The 16,013-nt window shown below is 45.1% G+C and overlaps 1 protein-coding gene across 3 annotated transcripts in view; it reads left to right on the top strand.

Annotated features, from left to right (window-relative positions):
* The window catches only part of DCTD (dCMP deaminase), a 28,442-nt gene extending 17,124 nt beyond the window's left edge, over window positions 1-11,318 (top strand). For all 3 annotated transcript variants that reach the window (XM_039468265.2, XM_074396679.1, XM_039468264.2), the window contains 3 exons: window positions 6,477-6,593; window positions 7,921-8,017; window positions 9,953-11,318. In XM_039468265.2, the coding sequence (XP_039324199.1) occupies window positions 6,477-6,593; window positions 7,921-8,017; window positions 9,953-10,031 (293 nt within the window). In that variant the 3' untranslated portion in view covers window positions 10,032-11,318. The remainder of the gene's footprint in view (window positions 1-6,476; window positions 6,594-7,920; window positions 8,018-9,952) is intronic.
* Window positions 11,319-16,013: the final 4,695 nt, after the last annotated feature.

The following is a 16,013-nucleotide window of genomic DNA, read 5'->3' as shown; positions in this document are numbered from 1 at the left end:
GTCGGAATCTTCATTTTCCTGATACCAAATGTTCTCAGGCCCCAGTAGTTCTTGTCACGTCTCAGTTGAGGGTAGAATAACACTATCACTGCTAAGTTATTTGCGTAGCAATTAGAATTTGTTTAGCATTATTTAGGGTTTTTAAACAAACCTATCTGAGTAACCGTCATAATACTACAGTCTAAAATAGATATTGTATTAGTCTTATATCAAATGAGGTGAAAGCCAAATCTATAAAACGTTGAACTCTTAAATCTAACCAAGGATGGAATATATCCTGTTAATTTGTCAAACTTCTAGAGAACCGCCTACATGAGACAGTAAGGATTAATCAAGCCCTAGTAAGAGAGAATTTGAAAAATACAGTTTTCTAATTATACAGTCTCTTCTCAGTGGCCCAAGGTTAATGTGGTTCTGAATTCTGACAGTTAGTAATAGAAAAGAAAAGAAAAGAAAAAACCCAAAGCATATGAATTGTCTTATAATTATCTGAAACAGAGATTCTCTTCTGGCAGTCAAGGACCCTGTAAGCATTAGTCTGATATTTTCAGCATTTGATTCTTTTTCTTTTAAACAAGGTAGGGAATAACTGGAGGGTTTTGTGTCATTCTTTGTGCTTTGGATTTGTCACTGCCAGCCTCCCGAGTACCTATCCTTCACGTCAATAATTTAACAACAGAATAGCCGTGACAATTAAGCCCCCCACCCCACCCCTACAGAGTACCTTTTCCCAAAAGCTTAGAAGGTGTCCCCAGTTATGGCTTTCCCAAAATCCAAATAACAGATTTCAAATAACATGTAGCATTTGCAGATTTATTTTGCTTATTGCTTAGCTCTAGATGTGTAATTCTAGGTTGGACATTTTATCTTTTTTATGATTTAGACTAACTTGTGAATACTTCTAGTCACTTTATCTTTGAAATACTTGGTCCTTATTCCAACTACGAATATAAAAACGTACACTGACTTCTTGGTTAGTTTTTGCACTCAGGTATTTTTGAATACCTGCTGCAGTTCATCCAGGCAATACAACAAAAATGTTGACACTAGAGAAAGGTAAATTTATTCCTTAGTTTACCGCTATGAAATATCTGTGGAATGTTTATTATACAGATTGAGCGTGCCAAATCCAAAAATCCAAAATCTGAAACTTTTTTTTTGAGACAGAGTCTTGCTTTGTTGCCTAGGCTGGAATGCAGTGGCACAAATGCAGCTCCTTACAGCCTTGACCTCCTGGGCTCAAGCTATCCTCCCCCCTCAGCCTCCCAAGTAGCTGGAACTACAGGCGCACGCCACCATACCTGGCTAAGTTTTTTGATTTTTGGTAGAGATGAGTTATTACTATGTTGCCTAAGCTGGTCTTGAACTCTTCAGCTTGAGTGATCTCCCCCACGTGGCCTCCCAAAGTGTTGGGATTACAGGCATGAATTACTGCACCTGGGCCCAAATCTGAAGCCTTTTGAACACCAGCATGACACTCAAAGGAAATGCTCATGGAGCACTCCAGATTTCAAATTTTTGGATTTGAGATGCTCACCTGGTAAGTATAATGCAAATTTTTTTTTTTTTTTTTTTTTTAAAGTTTGAAATCTGAAACAATACTGCTCCCATTTTGGATAAGCGCTATTCAACCTGTAAAGGTAGGTACATGGAAGCCTCAGACCACCCAAAAGAAAAGGCCTGGGGTAAGATGGGCAATTATGGCTAGACATCAGATTTCAGGGTTTTACAGATGGATCTAATGTCTGAGAATCTGTGAACAGATAGATTCTTAAAGTCAGTGACTGGCCAGGCGTAGTAGCTTAGGCCTGTAATCCCAGACCTTTGGGAGGCTGAGGCAGGAGAATCATCGCTTGAACCCGGTAGGCGAAGGTTGCAGTGAGCTGAGATCGAGCCATTGCACTCCAGCCTGGGTGACAAGAGCAAAACTCTGTCTTAAAAAATAAAAATCAGTGACTATAGGAGAAAAATCGAAGACAAATATTTGACCTTGGGAAGTGCCTGCAAAGGCAAGAAAAATAAAAGGACCTACAGAAAAGTAGGAGAACACAAGTGTGTGGTGGTCCTGAGAGGTTTTAAGAGGAGAGAGGAGTCCAAAGAGAGCAGGTGAATCCAAAGGTTCCAGCCCAGAAGGCACCTTGGGTTTTCATAATGATGAGACCCTCCGGTGGCCGTGGAGCTGGCTCCCATCAGGTCATCAGAGCCAGCTGCGCACACTGCTTCCCAAATCCATGTCATGTTGGGAGTGGGAGACTGGCTGTGTGAAAAACTGTCTATGCCATGGAAATTGGCAGATACGTGGTGACCCAGCGAACACAGTTGCCACCTGAAATATAATTTTTAGGAATAGTATTTAACCTTGTGTGTGGGATCCATTCTGATCTCTATCCTTCCCTTCTTACCTGTTTCATTTAAAAAGAAGAAAGAACTGGTGTAACTCACTGAACTGATTTCATGACCTGCAGTTTGAAAGACACTATTTTAGAGAAAACTAGAAATTATGTATGCTTTACAAAGTCAGAAGACAATCATTTTAAAAATAAATTATAGTAGCAGTTGTAGATGAGATGTTTTCATCTTGAAAGGAAGAAAAAAAGAGTCCTAAAAGGCTGAGACCTCCCTAGACTAAGGACTAAGTATGCATGCTTACAGAATAAAAACCAGTAGAGAGAATCGCGTGCCCACAGAGATGGAGGGAGGGAGGGGCTGGGAGCACAGCCTTGCGTTTCCCAGGAGCGGCGGCCACATTTTGGTAGTGAAAGCTTGTTTTGGAGAAAGTCAGCTGTTTGGAGGATTGAGGAATGAAACTTGAAACCTCAGGAAAAAAGCAAAAACATCGGATGAACTTGGTATGTTTTAAATTGCTTTTATTTAGTTAGCTGGAAATGCACTTTCACAAATCCCCTGTCACTCCTGCAAATTACAAGAGCGCTCAGCCACCCCGTGGAAGGTCATCCAGCTTCCAAGCGGCAAATTGGACCCCGAGCCCTCGTGCTGCCCCTTGTTGCAAAGCTCTTTGTCCGTGCTCGCTGGCAGAGGGGGAGAGTGCAGAGGGGAGGATGCCTGGCCTGTGGAGGTCTGGCCTGCCAGGGCGGGTGCGAGCTTGTCACAGGCCAGGCAGTCACTGAGTGCTCTTTGTGGCCTGAAGCGAATTTGGCAGGTGCCTGTCATTTGATCAGTGTGGATGGCCAGTGGACACAAGTAAATGAGTCCCCAAACTCTACTCTGACCTACCTGCTTTAAAAAAACTGGAGGGGGGTCATCCAGTTATTCTTCCCAGTCTCCTCTCTGAGGACAGTCTGGGGGCTGTGGCCTGCCTGAGTCCTGTCTTCGAAAGGAGGTGCAGGGCGGCCGGGGGGAACGCGATGGTCAGAGTTGCAGGACTGTGGAGATCCTGGAGCTGAGAGGGGAGTGGCAGCCACAAGGGTGACGCTGGATTTCAGGACCACAACAGGCGACTGGGAGTTAGGAGGTGGGCGGGGCTGGGTTGTGGCCTCACGTGCTCCTTTCGGTTGGAGTTTTTCCCCTAAGCCCCGCAGGTGCGGGTTGGGGAAGCCAGTGGTCATCAGCCATGGCTGGGGGGGTCTGGGGATGGGTGGAGGTACCAGCAAGAGAGACCAGGGTCGGTTGATCCTTATGCCCTCCACCGAACACTCAAGTTTCCTGTTTGTCAGTGTCAGGTTTTGTGTATGTGGGATTTTGGATTGTTCCTTTTAGAGTCTCATGTGTGCCAGACACGCCATTGTTCGTATTGCCCAGCAGCTTTATATGTGTGTGTGTGTGTGTATATACATACATACATACATACATATATATATATTTAACAAGAAGCTTTACATTCTTCGTCTTGTGATTTTTTTTTTTGGTTAAAAGAAGGGAAGTCTGTTTAGAATCCTATAAATTGCCTTCTATACACAGGGATGTCAGATGCTGCCCAAGAGAATCTGTTTCATATGGTAATTTTCACTAATGAATCCAGACCTATACTGTTAAATTTTGCCCCAAACTGCCTGGAATGAGGTAGAGGAAGCTAGTTGCAGTCAGCATGACAGGTCTTAGAGGACACTATCATAGTGTTTCATAACAGATGTAGACTCTGTAGTCCTGAATATTAATACCAGCACCATCACAAAGTATTTATTAGATGGGAGAGCATGTTTTTGATATTTGAATTTAAGACGACTTTCGGTACTTCCCAACGTCACCATCAATAATTGGAATCTGCGTTTCCTCCTTTATTCCTTCGATAAATATTTAACACCCATTACATTCGTGGCATCACATTAGACTCTGGGGGAGTTAGAAAGAACCCAGGCTCGGCTCCGCCCTCAAGGGGGAAATGAAAGAAACAATTACATGTAATTGTTTTTAACACCAAGCAGCATGCATCCCAGCTCTGGAGCATCCTGGTCACTGGGGAGGAGGGGCCACGGGAGCCCCTCCAAGGCCAGCACCCACATGGCCACACCTTGTGCTTCTCACGCGTGGGCCCTCGCACCCTTCGCTCTTCTTTCCTTGTCCTCCCATGCCTTCAGGGTTTGTGAGACCTGTGAGTCTCGGGGCATGGCTCTGGTCACTCTGGCCAGCGAGGCTTATTCTCTGATGGGCTGCGGTCAATGAAATCCAGCTTGTTTGTCTCTTCCGATTTTCCTGCAATGCCAGGAGAAACCACTCATTTTGACACAGGACTGAGACCTCCTAAAACATGGAATTTGTAGCTAAAAATGAATACTTCCTAACTTTTCCTGAGCGAGCTTTTGGCCAGCCTTATGCCTGCAACATTGCAGAGCTGCTGGAGGACCCAGGCACACAGGCGGTTGTAGCTGCCCCCGAACATGGGAAGCTGGCTGAGGAGGGTGGCCAGGCCTTCGTCTCTCTGACCCAGAGTAGATGTTCAGTAACTGATCATCCATGAAGTGAGTCGGGACCGAAATGTATGAGAGCCATAAGTTGGGGCCACTGTTCATTTAAGGCCTCAGAACTCCTGAAAGAAAGTGTTACATGTAGAAGGTAGGCAGGCTGGAGAGGGTAGGGGAGATCTGGAAGATCCCCTTATTTTTATACCAGGTGGCTTGTGTGATGTGGGCCATGGCCAGAAGTCAGTCATTCACTCGTTTGACAAATATTTATTTTAGCACTTGCTGCCTAGCATGTATTGAGGATACCAGGGCAGCCAGCAGGCAGTGTCTCCTCAACTTGTCTGCACATTGGAATCCCCCGGGGACTCGCTGACAAATTCCCAAGCCCAAGCCACAGCCGAGGCCATCACAGTGCGCAGGCATGGGACACAGATCTCCATATTTTGGAAGCTCCTAAGGGTGCTCTGATATCAGAGAAGTTTGCAAGTCACTGCCATCAGGAGCTTATAATACAGTTTTAGATAACACATCCAGGAAAATTCAGTGACGGTACAAAACGGCCATCCAGAAACCTCCTGGACAGGATGAGAGAGTCAGACCCAGGTCTGTGCTGTGAGCACCACTCACTCCCACTCAAGGAGGACATTCCTGTGGATTAGGGAGTGGGAGCATCTAGCCAAACTGGACCTGGGGTGTATCGGCATTGCCAGGTTCAAGAGAAGGAGGAAGGGGCTCACCTTGACCCTTCACTCAGGCAGGTCCAGATATGACCCGGGATGGTGGATGGAGTGGACCAGTATGTCAAGAACTCAGCCAGTCATTGCCATTTCAGTGGATCAATGTATTTCTTATAAAAGACAAACGGGCCGGGTGCGGTGGCTCATGCCTGTGCTCCCAGCACTTTGGAAGGCTGAGGTGGGCGGACCATGAGGTCAGGAGTTTAAGGCCAGCCTGGCCAATGTGCTGAAACCCTGTCTTGATTAAAAATACAAAAATTAGCCAGGCATGGTGACATGCGCCTATAATCCCAGCTACTCAGGAGGCTGAGGCAGGAGAATCACTTGAACCTGGGAGGCGGAGGTTGCAGTGAGCTGAGATTGTGCCATTGCACTCCAGCCTGGCGACGGAACAAGACCCTGTCTGGCTGCTGGCGTGTTTTCTTGTGCGTATGTGGGCTGAGCACGATGCGGTGAAGCAGATCCCTCAGGATGGACACGCTCAGCATCTTCACTTTGTGATTCTCTTGCTCGAAAATTGCCCTGCCCTCTTAATGGCCACAGCGAACCTCCCTGTGTGTGCATGTCAGCATACCAATAGCCAGCTCAGTGGGCACTTTCACGCCCTGCGTCTTGTGGAGCTGCGCTGAGGGTGGGTGCAGGCGCCTGACCTCAGCCGTCCTAGCCACTCTGGTGCCTTCAGGCCTCGCTGCTCGTCAACAACCAGCCAGACCACGTGGGCCTCATTTGGTATTCTTGGTACTTGCTATTTCTAATCAATTTTTTTAAATTGAGTCTGTTATGTATTGTTTCAGAGTGGGGGATGGAATGTGTTAACACTTAGAAAATTCTTTATGAGCTGCAACCAAACTTTTTCTTTCTTTCCCTTTCAAACCCACAGTGTGCCATGCCGAGCTGAATGCCATCATGAACAAAAACTCGACTGACGTGAAAGGCTGTAGTATGTATGTCGCCTTGTTCCCTTGTAATGAATGTGCGAAGCTCATCATCCAGGCAGGTAGGAGCGGGGTCTTTTCATTTGTCACATTTGCATTGCTGCCTCCTCGTCAGTAGCTCTTGCTGATGTGTTTGATCTTAAATTGCTTTGTTTAGATCTAAATTAATTGCACTATCAACTTTGCAAGGTATTTCCTGTGTTGTGTTTCTGAATGGTGCCAGGTATTCTAAGACTAATTGCATCCTCTGTGATTCTTAGCATGTTTTTAATTTAGTTTGCAACTTCTTAAACTGCTAGCTGCCAAAAAACAACACAGGCATTGCATATAATTACTGTCAATTTACTATTCAATGACATATTGTGCATAGATTGGGGGGGAGGGAGAGAAATGAACTTCTGTCAGAAACAAGGTCAGCTGGGGAGTCTGTATATGAAATTTTAATTTGTATCTAATACATGGTAGATATTTGAGGATCTAAACATATCTTGGCATATAAATGTCATAAGACCCAAATGGTACTCTGCCTTCAGGTTTTCTTATGTTACAGTTACCATAAATCTACACCATTGTATTCTGAATATTTCACCTTTTTCAAACTGTCACATCTAAGATTCAGCTACACTTTGTCTCCATAAAACTCTCGGCTGGAGATTTAAAGACTTACCATGTTTAGCCAGATGTGTGGTTTAAAGGGGCTGTTTGTCAGAACAGAAGGGGCTGGATCTCAGAACAGAAGCGGTCTACTGGTACTGAGGAGTCGCTCGGGCCCCCTCGCTGCTGTTGTCGCCATTCCTGGGAAGCTCTCCCCTCGGTGCTCAGGTGTGGTGCTCACATGGCAGCCTCCTCTCCCTTGAGAGGCTGGTGGAGGAGCAGCCTTCAATGTAGGGCCCTTGGGATTCCTGACTCCCGGAGTTAGCACTCCCTGCTGAGATCAGGACAAGAAAACAGACCTGCTCTCTGTAGACCTGGTTTGAAGTGGCCTGCAAAGCCATGCTGGGACGCACAGTGGTGCTCACCGCTGAATTTCCCAGCAGTCCTCACTCCTTCCATCAGTCCTCCATTAGTCAAGAGAAGCTGCCTTGTGAATAAAGACGATTTGATTATCTGTGGTAAGAAAAATTGGTCAGTCAGATCAAGGCTTAACTACTTGACATGTTTTCCCTTTGCATTTGTTTTTTAAAAAATCCATAAAGACTGGAGGGAAGATTAGATATAATCCACCCTCTGCTGTATTAGAAAGTGGCAGATATGTATTTCAGTGACTGGACACTGTCTGTAGGCACACTTGGAAAAGGTCGTTAATCATAGACGCTAAAAGCGCTCCAGCTGTCTTTTGCAGCATCTGTATGTGCATATACTAAGGGAGCTCCCATTGTTACCTTACAGGTATAAAAGAAGTTATTTTCATGTCTGATAAATACCATGATAGTGACGAGGCAACTGCTGCGAGGCTCATGTTTGATATGGCTGGGGTGGCGTTCCGGTAAGCGGGGAGTACTCGGGGGCGGGGGGGTGGTGGGCTGAAGGCTGATGAAGAGACGTGTTTGACCTTATCTCTTTCTTGTGATGCCCGACTTCCACACTTGGAGGTGTCTGGAGAAATGCAAAGTTATAAGAATTTAAAGACTATTATAGGGGTAGATATTTCAGAGCAGTGGCAGGAAAATCTGAAGACAACTTGTTTTTTTCTTTTGGTTTTTATTGAGATAGAGTCTGACTCTCCCAGGCTTGAGTGCATTGTCGAGATCTCGGCTCAATGCAGCCTCCACCTCGCAGGTTCAAGCAGTTCTCCTGCCTCAGCCTCCTGAGTAGCTGGGACTATAGGTGCGTGCTACCACACCTTGCTTATTTTTTGTGTTTTTAGTAGAGACGAAGTTTCACCATGTTAGCCAGGGTGGTCTTGATTTCCTGACCTTGTGTTCTGCCCGCCTCAGCATCCCGAGGGATTAAAGTGCTGGGATTATAGGCATGAGCCACCATGCCGGCCTGACAATTTGTTTAATGATTGTACTTTAATTTCAGTCACTTTCTAGGGGTTAGACTAATTATTCAAATAGTGAGAAGTTTAAAAATTCACAAGTTTTATAATAGGAACACCAAACCTTGGTAAATTTTGCAAATGTAACAACTCTGCCATTGAAAATTTTGGATGAAAGTAGCCTGCCTGGTTGAAACACTGGGGATTGTTTTTTTTATTTTTTCTTTTTGAGATGGAGTCTTGCAATGTTGCCAGACTGGAGTGCAGTGGTGCAATCCTGGCTCACTGCAACCTCCGCCCCCCGGGTTCAAGCGATTCTCCTGCCTCAGCCTCCTGAGTAGCTGGGACTACAGGTGCACACCACCACACCTGGCTAATTTTTTGTACTGTTAATAGAGACGGGGTTTCACCATGTTGGCCAGGATGATCTTGATCTCTTGACCTTGTGATTCGCCTGCCTTGGCCTCCCAAAGTGCTGGGATTACAGGTGTGCACCACCTGGGAATTCTTTTTACAGCAACATTTTGCATTGAGATTTGAAGTCTTAGGGATTTTTATTATTGTCTTTGGTTATGAGGTATGTTTTACTTGCAAGTAAGTTCAGCCACCTTTAGTTCATGGTAGAAAATTCCTTTGGGACTCTAAAGCTTTCCAGCACTTTGTGGTATTGGCGTTCAGCAGCAATGGGACGGTGGTCATAGGTGACATGCCTGGCCCCTTGGGCTGGCCATTAGGGGTACGGCTCAGCCTATCTTATGAATGCAACTGCGGTGCCTTCTGAGACTTTAAATTCAAATGATTGATCTACTCTCTTGCTCAGTGATTCTTAAAAGAATATGTTGTATTCCCAAATATTTTCTTTTTAATAATTGTAGAAGTAATGAGGAATGAGTGAAAAGTTAATGAGCAAAAAAAAAAAAAAAAAAAAAAAGTTGGTTTATGTTTGCATTTTTAGAATGTAATTTGAAAAACTACTCCTCACTAAAGGTAGTCGTTTTTTGCCGTGTATAAACAGCAGAAGAAAATTTGCTATTTTCTGCATTAGAGCAACTCCAAGTTAGCTGCAGAAATTTCCTAGAAAATAAGATGAATCTGATGGGAAAACAAGTAATCAGATATCACGTTGTGCAGCTAACTTGTTAGAAATCCTTTGACTTCCCAATAATTCATGAACTCAGCTGAAGAATATACAAACCACACCACCCATGCGTCTTTTTTTGTCTTAGTCTTTTCTAGTCCGTTTTCTCTCGGTATGGTGCACTATAATTGGCTCCTATACAGACAGAATACCAAGTGAATCCCAGGACATTTTTTTCTCTGCACGGAAAATATGAGTTAAACCAAAGTAAACAAACTGCTTTAACTACTCACCAGATAATAACTGTATATATATATATATATATATATATATATATATATGTATTTTATTTTTATTTTTAGGAAATTCACACCAAAGTGCAGCAAGATTGTCATTGACTTTGATTCAATTAACAGTAGACCAAGTCAAAAGCTTCAGTGAGTTACATCTCATTAAATCTCCAGAAGATTGGGATTATCTTCTTCTAAGAAGCTACTAATGCCTTTCATCTTGAAGTTTCACATAACTGTTTACCAGCCGGTCCGGCAAAAGTAGCCATCTACAGAATATAAAGGCTCAAATCTTTCTTACTGTCTCTCCTGTGACATGGAATCTACATCTGTTTGAACTATTGATTTAGGGTTTAAAATAGGGGAACCGGCGGTGGCCTGGTACACAGGACTGGAGGGAGGGTGGCTCCCGCTCCTGGATCCTGGCTGGCTGGGATGCTGGTGGCTCTTCAGAGGAGAGTTACCTGTTTGTCATCTGCTACGACCTGGCAGCCCCTCTTCAGTGCTCCCCGTGCTGCCTCTGTGCTGGAAGGACAAATAATTGTGTTCTTATCTGGGACGAGCAGCACACTGATCTCAACATCTGGCCAAGTGAAGCATGGCATATACTACCCTTGGAAAAAAATTAGGCCACAAATGTCAGTAGCATTGACGTATTTGCTGCAGGGTTGAGGGAAACCCCCAGCCACCCACCCTCCCGGAACCCGAGATAGGGTGGCACATCTGTCCTGACAGACGAGGAGTAGTTACGCCATCCCTGCTCTCCTGCCGCACACAGGGTAGTGGCACATTATCCCTCTGGGGGCGGGGACCCCTGTTGTTTTGGCTCAGTTTTGGTGTGTTGGTCACATGGAGCGCTTCCATTTCGTTTAGCTGAATAATGAGTTGCTCCTGGAAGAGACAGCCTGGGTCTCCTTGAAGCCCATGCCCTGCCATGGTGGCAGCTCGGGCTGTGGATGGGAGGGGTCCCCAACATGGATATGTTGCCCCTCCTCCAAATGCCAACACGATTCATTTACAAGGCCCCTCTGCAACTGGAGAGAAAATTAATTCCTATCCCATAAGTGGATTGTGAGAAATTTCACATACGTGGAGACAGTTTCTTGCAGCTCCCTTGGTGTTCAGAGCTCATCTGTGCCTTGGCTCTGTGCCTTCATCTACACAAACATCACCTTCCTAATCACCGGGGAGTGGGGCAGGGCGCGTGTGGCTCTGCTTCTTCTCTTTAATCTCATTTAATTTTTATTAAACATGCTCAGTACCTTTGTTAAGAAAAGGCTTTCTTTATCCTAAAGATTATTACCTTTTTAAAATGCTCTTATATTTTCACGATTTTTTATTTTGTCTCTGAGGTTTTGTATTCCACATTCTAGGATATTCTGTAATTTGGCTCCTTACCAATATTATTAAAATCTTATTAAAATCTACCCTACCAAAACGTGTTTATTTTTATGTTACTATAATTATATGCCTAACTCTCCACTCCTGTCCTTTCTGTATCATCTGTGAAGCACATTACATCTGTTTTAATGCTCAAAGAACAATTTGAGATGTCCAAGCTGTGTGTGTTCCCCAGGGTTGATGGCTGGGGCTTCTTTATGGACCAGATTGATATAAGATGCGAAGGCAGGCGCTGGTCCTACCCTCTCTTGTAGACCCTGCCTCTGGTCCCAGGTGTGGCCATCTGGTAGGGCCCAGGCCTCCGCCCTCCCAGAAGGCTCAATCCCAAGTTCTGCCTTCTGCTGACCTCTCACCTTATCGTCTTTCCAAGTCTCTCTTCTCTTTTCTTCTCCAAACCCCTTGCCCTCTGTGTCTGTATATATAAAGGTGTGTGGAAGAAAGAATCAGTAGACTTAAAGGTAGAAAGTAAGAGATTTCTGTATTGCCCCATGTCACAAGAATTGTGAGTCCTGTTAACATGGAGTGTGTAATTTTCATCACATCACATTGATAAATGTGTCTAGGGGCTAATAAGCCAGTAGTGTATCTAATTTATTTAATTTTGTGATACTATCTTATATTTTGTCTGGTTGTTACATTCAGTTTTAGTGGGGAAAAAAATTGACTTTTTTCTTTTTCTCTCTATGGGGGCAGGTTGTGATAGGAAGTGTCCTTGCTATAAAAGAGAAGTTCGGATATTGAGGTCGGGTGGTAGGTGTTTATTTGGGGGCAGATGCTGTCGCCTGTGAACAGATCCTGGTTTCCTGGTGACTGGAGTGTAAGTTATTATGTCTTAGTTTCTAGGATCACTATAAGAATAGTAGAATTGTCCTATCCAGAGAATTCCACAGATGTTCATGTTCCAGTTAATAGAGGTTTGCTTTGAACTGGTGCCTTTGGGAGAAGCTTTCCAGAAGGAAGGAGTTTTGCGCAACCTTTTGCCTTGCAGGCATTGCTGGATAATTGTGGTGACGGGAGACTGTATCTGAGCGAATGTTGCTGCCTGTCACGGCTAATAAGTGACAATAAGGAAACCATCTTTCACTGAATGGTCGGTAGAAGGACTACATTTAAAAGGCAAAATTTGTGAGTGAAATGGTAGGAAATCCATCAGCTTTCTTCCCTTTCACTCCTTCAGCAGTCTGTCCTTAAAGACTTCTGAGGCCTAACAAGACCCAGCAGTGAAAGTGATCTAATACATTAGCCATCTTTTCCTAAATTCAAAATGAGGCAAAATAAGAGAACAAGCATAAAAACTGAGCTCATGAATAAAAATGTAGGCTTGCAAGCCCAGTGAGCTCAAGCTCCTGTGGCCCTGCTGTAATTTTTTTATCTTCCAATGTCCGTGTCTACCTGAGAATTAAAAATATTTAGCTTGTTGCAAAAGGGCCCAAGGAAAGCAGGGAGGGAGTTTCCTCATTGGCGAACCTGATAAGAAGTTTTAATATTTATAGTTCACTTTTTTGTTGTTGTTAAAGTAAAGCCACTCTAAAACTGGTAGTCTCTGCAAATCGTTACCCAGGAGGCCTGTCTAAAGCTCCAGGGAAGGACCAGAACTCAAGGTGGGGATGGTCTGCAAACTCTTGTCAGGGAACCATGATGGCTGGAGTTAGGGATCACCTGTGGCAGAGGTGCCAGCAAAATAACCCTGGGCCCAGGAGTCAAATTTAGAGCAGGGGTGCCCCAGAATTCTTCTGGAGATACCCCTAGCTAGGTCAGCTTTTATTTCAGAACTCTTAGAAGAATCTAAAGCCATTCCATCATGAGGGTTTATGAATCTCAAACAGTTACTGAGTGCCTACCACTCACTGGGATCTGTGAGGTTCCCAGGGAAGGGTTAGAACAGACTAGATAGCTGGATATTAGACAGGTTCCTTAGATGAAGCCCAATTTTGCCACCCACATAACCGGAGCCACGCACGCGTCACCTGCACTTTATTTTCTCTGTGATTGGGTTGTCTATTTTTTCCATCTGCATCCATTGGAGTAAGACGATGGGGAGAGGGCAGGGGCCAGACCCGAAGTCTGCAGGGGCTGGGTTCTTACTCCGATTCCGAGGCCAAAGACTTAAAAATTCTAAAAGTCCTTCATTAAATTAAAATGAGTTCAGTATTTCCCAAGAAAATCAGAAGAAAGGTTCTCTGTTGAAGAAAGGAAAGCATACCATCTGCTCCCTGCTCAGGTGTGGAGCCCCAGGGTCTCAGGCTTGGAGCCTGAAGACAGGGGTTGCCCTTATTTTTGGTAGCTGACTGCCAGATCTCTTCTCTGGAGCCCCAGTTCACAACTTCACTTGCCTGCTGCCATTCTTAGCCATTTTTAAGGTCAATGGTGTTAATTACACGTGTTGTGCACCCATCCATCCATCCGTCTCCAGAGCTCTGCATCTGGCAAAACTGAAACTCCATACCCATTATACACTAACTCTGTCTTCCCCCTCCCAGAAGTTGCATCCACCATTCTACTCTCTGTATGAATTTCACCACTCTCAGAACCTCATATAAGTGGAATTGTACAGAATGTTCCCTTTTTGCCTAGCTACTTAGCATCATGTCTTCAAGGTGTAACCAGGTTGTAGTATGTGTCAAGATTTCCTTCCTTTTGAAGGCTGAAGAACAGCCCATCGTGTTCACATACCACCTTTTGTTTAGCCATTCATGTGCCAATGGACACCTGGGCCACTCCCACCTTCTGCTGCCATCCTTTCCTGAATGTGCAGTGCACCTCTCTAACCTGGCCCCATCTACCTCAGCCACCCAGCGGCCTTCGTTTCTGCACCAGTCACCTTCCTTGAAGACTTTTTCTTTTTTCAGCCTTCCCTTCCCTTCTCTCCCCTCCCCTCCCCTTCTTTTCCCCTTCCCTCCTCTTCCCCCCCCACTTCCTCCCTTCCCCTGCCTTCCTGCTCCCCTGCCTTCCTGATCCCTCCCCTCCCCTCCTCTTCCACTCCCTCGCTCTTCTCCCTCCCTCCCACCCCCCTCCCCTTCTCTCCTCCCCTTCCCTCTTCCCCTCCCCCTCCTCTCCCTCCATCCCCCCTCCCTTCCCCTCCCTCCCCTTCTCCCCTCCCCTTTCCTCTTCTCCTCCCTCCTCCCTCCCTCCCCCTCCCCTCCTCTTCCCTTCTCCCCTCCCCTCCCCTTCCCTCTTCTTCTCCTCCTTCCTCCCTCTGTCCCCTCCCCTCCCCTCCTCTCCCGTCCCCTCCCCTCCCCTTCCTTTCCTTTGAAGCAGGGTCTTTGTCACTCAGGCTGGAGTGCAGTGGTGAGTTCATATCGCACTGCGGCCTCAACCTCCTGGGCTCAAGTGATCCTCCCACCTCAGCCTCTCAGGTAGCTGGAGCCCCAGACATGCATCCCTACACTGATTCCCTGGCTAATTATTAGTTATTTTTTATTTTTATTTTTAGAGATGGAGTCTCACTGTGTTGCCCAGGCTGGTCTCAAACTCCTGAGCTCATGTGATCCTCCTGCCTTGGCCTCCCAAAGTGCTGGGATTGCAGGCCTGTACCACCTTGCATGGCCTAAACCTGGCATTTCTAAGAGGCTCTTCCTGTGCTTTCTTTGACCACCCACAGGTTTCCACACATCTTTCAAGACTGAGTTGGATCCTCCCTTCTCTGTAAAGTCTCCCCAGATCTTCCTGAGCCTGAAGTGACTTTTTCTTCTTTGAAATCCTGCAGCAGTTATTGTCAGCAACTGTCTTTCTGGTGATGAATCATGACCTGTTTTATGATACCTCTTCTACTGCCTAGAACTGTTATTGAAACATTTCATTTAACTTTTCATATGTATCTTGTCCTGCTCTAACTGGGTTGGAAACTCCATAGAGCACACGTGATGTCTTGTGTATCTTGGTGCCTGGTTTCTCTGCAGTCTGCACAATACCTTATGCAGAGGGGCTTCATACACGTTTTTAATATTTCTACTTAAAAGTTATGAACCTGATTGCACTTTAATTCAGTGAGGTAGCTGAGCAGGAGCCAACCTTCTAAATTATTTTTTTCCATGCTGATTTCTTTGTGAATGGCTCAAAAAAAAAATTGTCGTCTGGAATGTAAGAGAAAGAAATCTTCCTGTTAGCACCCAGGGCTAATGGGCACATTTATCTTTGAGAGAGACGGGAGATTACTATTTAAATGTCTTATTTTTAACTTCTGCGTTTTAGTTCAAGCATTCTTCTATACGGTTTTGAATTAGGGATTTGGCAATCATGGACACTCTTGGCAGAACACCCAGAGATGATGTTTCCACTGAAACCCATTTGATTAGAAGATGCCTTGACCTTTCCTGGTCTTAAATCACTGTGGAATGCTTTCTGTTGCAGGAATTCTTTATGTTAACTTTTGTTAATGAAAACTGTTAGAAACTTTAACATGCCATTTGGACCAGGTTTTAAATGGGCATTGTGTTCTTGAATTGCTTCCTCTGCAGGGGCGGGCGTGGTGTGCAGCCTTTTGATTTATCCTGCCTTTCCCCAGTTTCTGAATAAGAAGGCATGAGTGATGCTCCTGGCTGTAAGTAATGGGCCCCTGACTCTCAGTGACTAAACAACTAGCATATTTTTCCTCACATAATAAGTACAGTGATCAGCATTTGCTGGAGTTGGCTCAGCTGCTCCATGATGGCTGCAAAGATCTAGGCTTTTTTCTTTATTTCTACCTTTTGCTTTATGTTTTCAGGCCTGTTTTGTTCAACTCCAGGCATCC

The sequence above is a fragment of the Saimiri boliviensis genome, chromosome 3, assembly GCF_048565385.1.
Source record: "Saimiri boliviensis isolate mSaiBol1 chromosome 3, mSaiBol1.pri, whole genome shotgun sequence".
Taxonomy (NCBI): Eukaryota; Metazoa; Chordata; class Mammalia; order Primates; family Cebidae; genus Saimiri; species Saimiri boliviensis.
The sequence above is the reverse complement of the archived record's forward strand: the minus strand, read 5'-3'. Positions and strand labels throughout refer to the sequence as shown.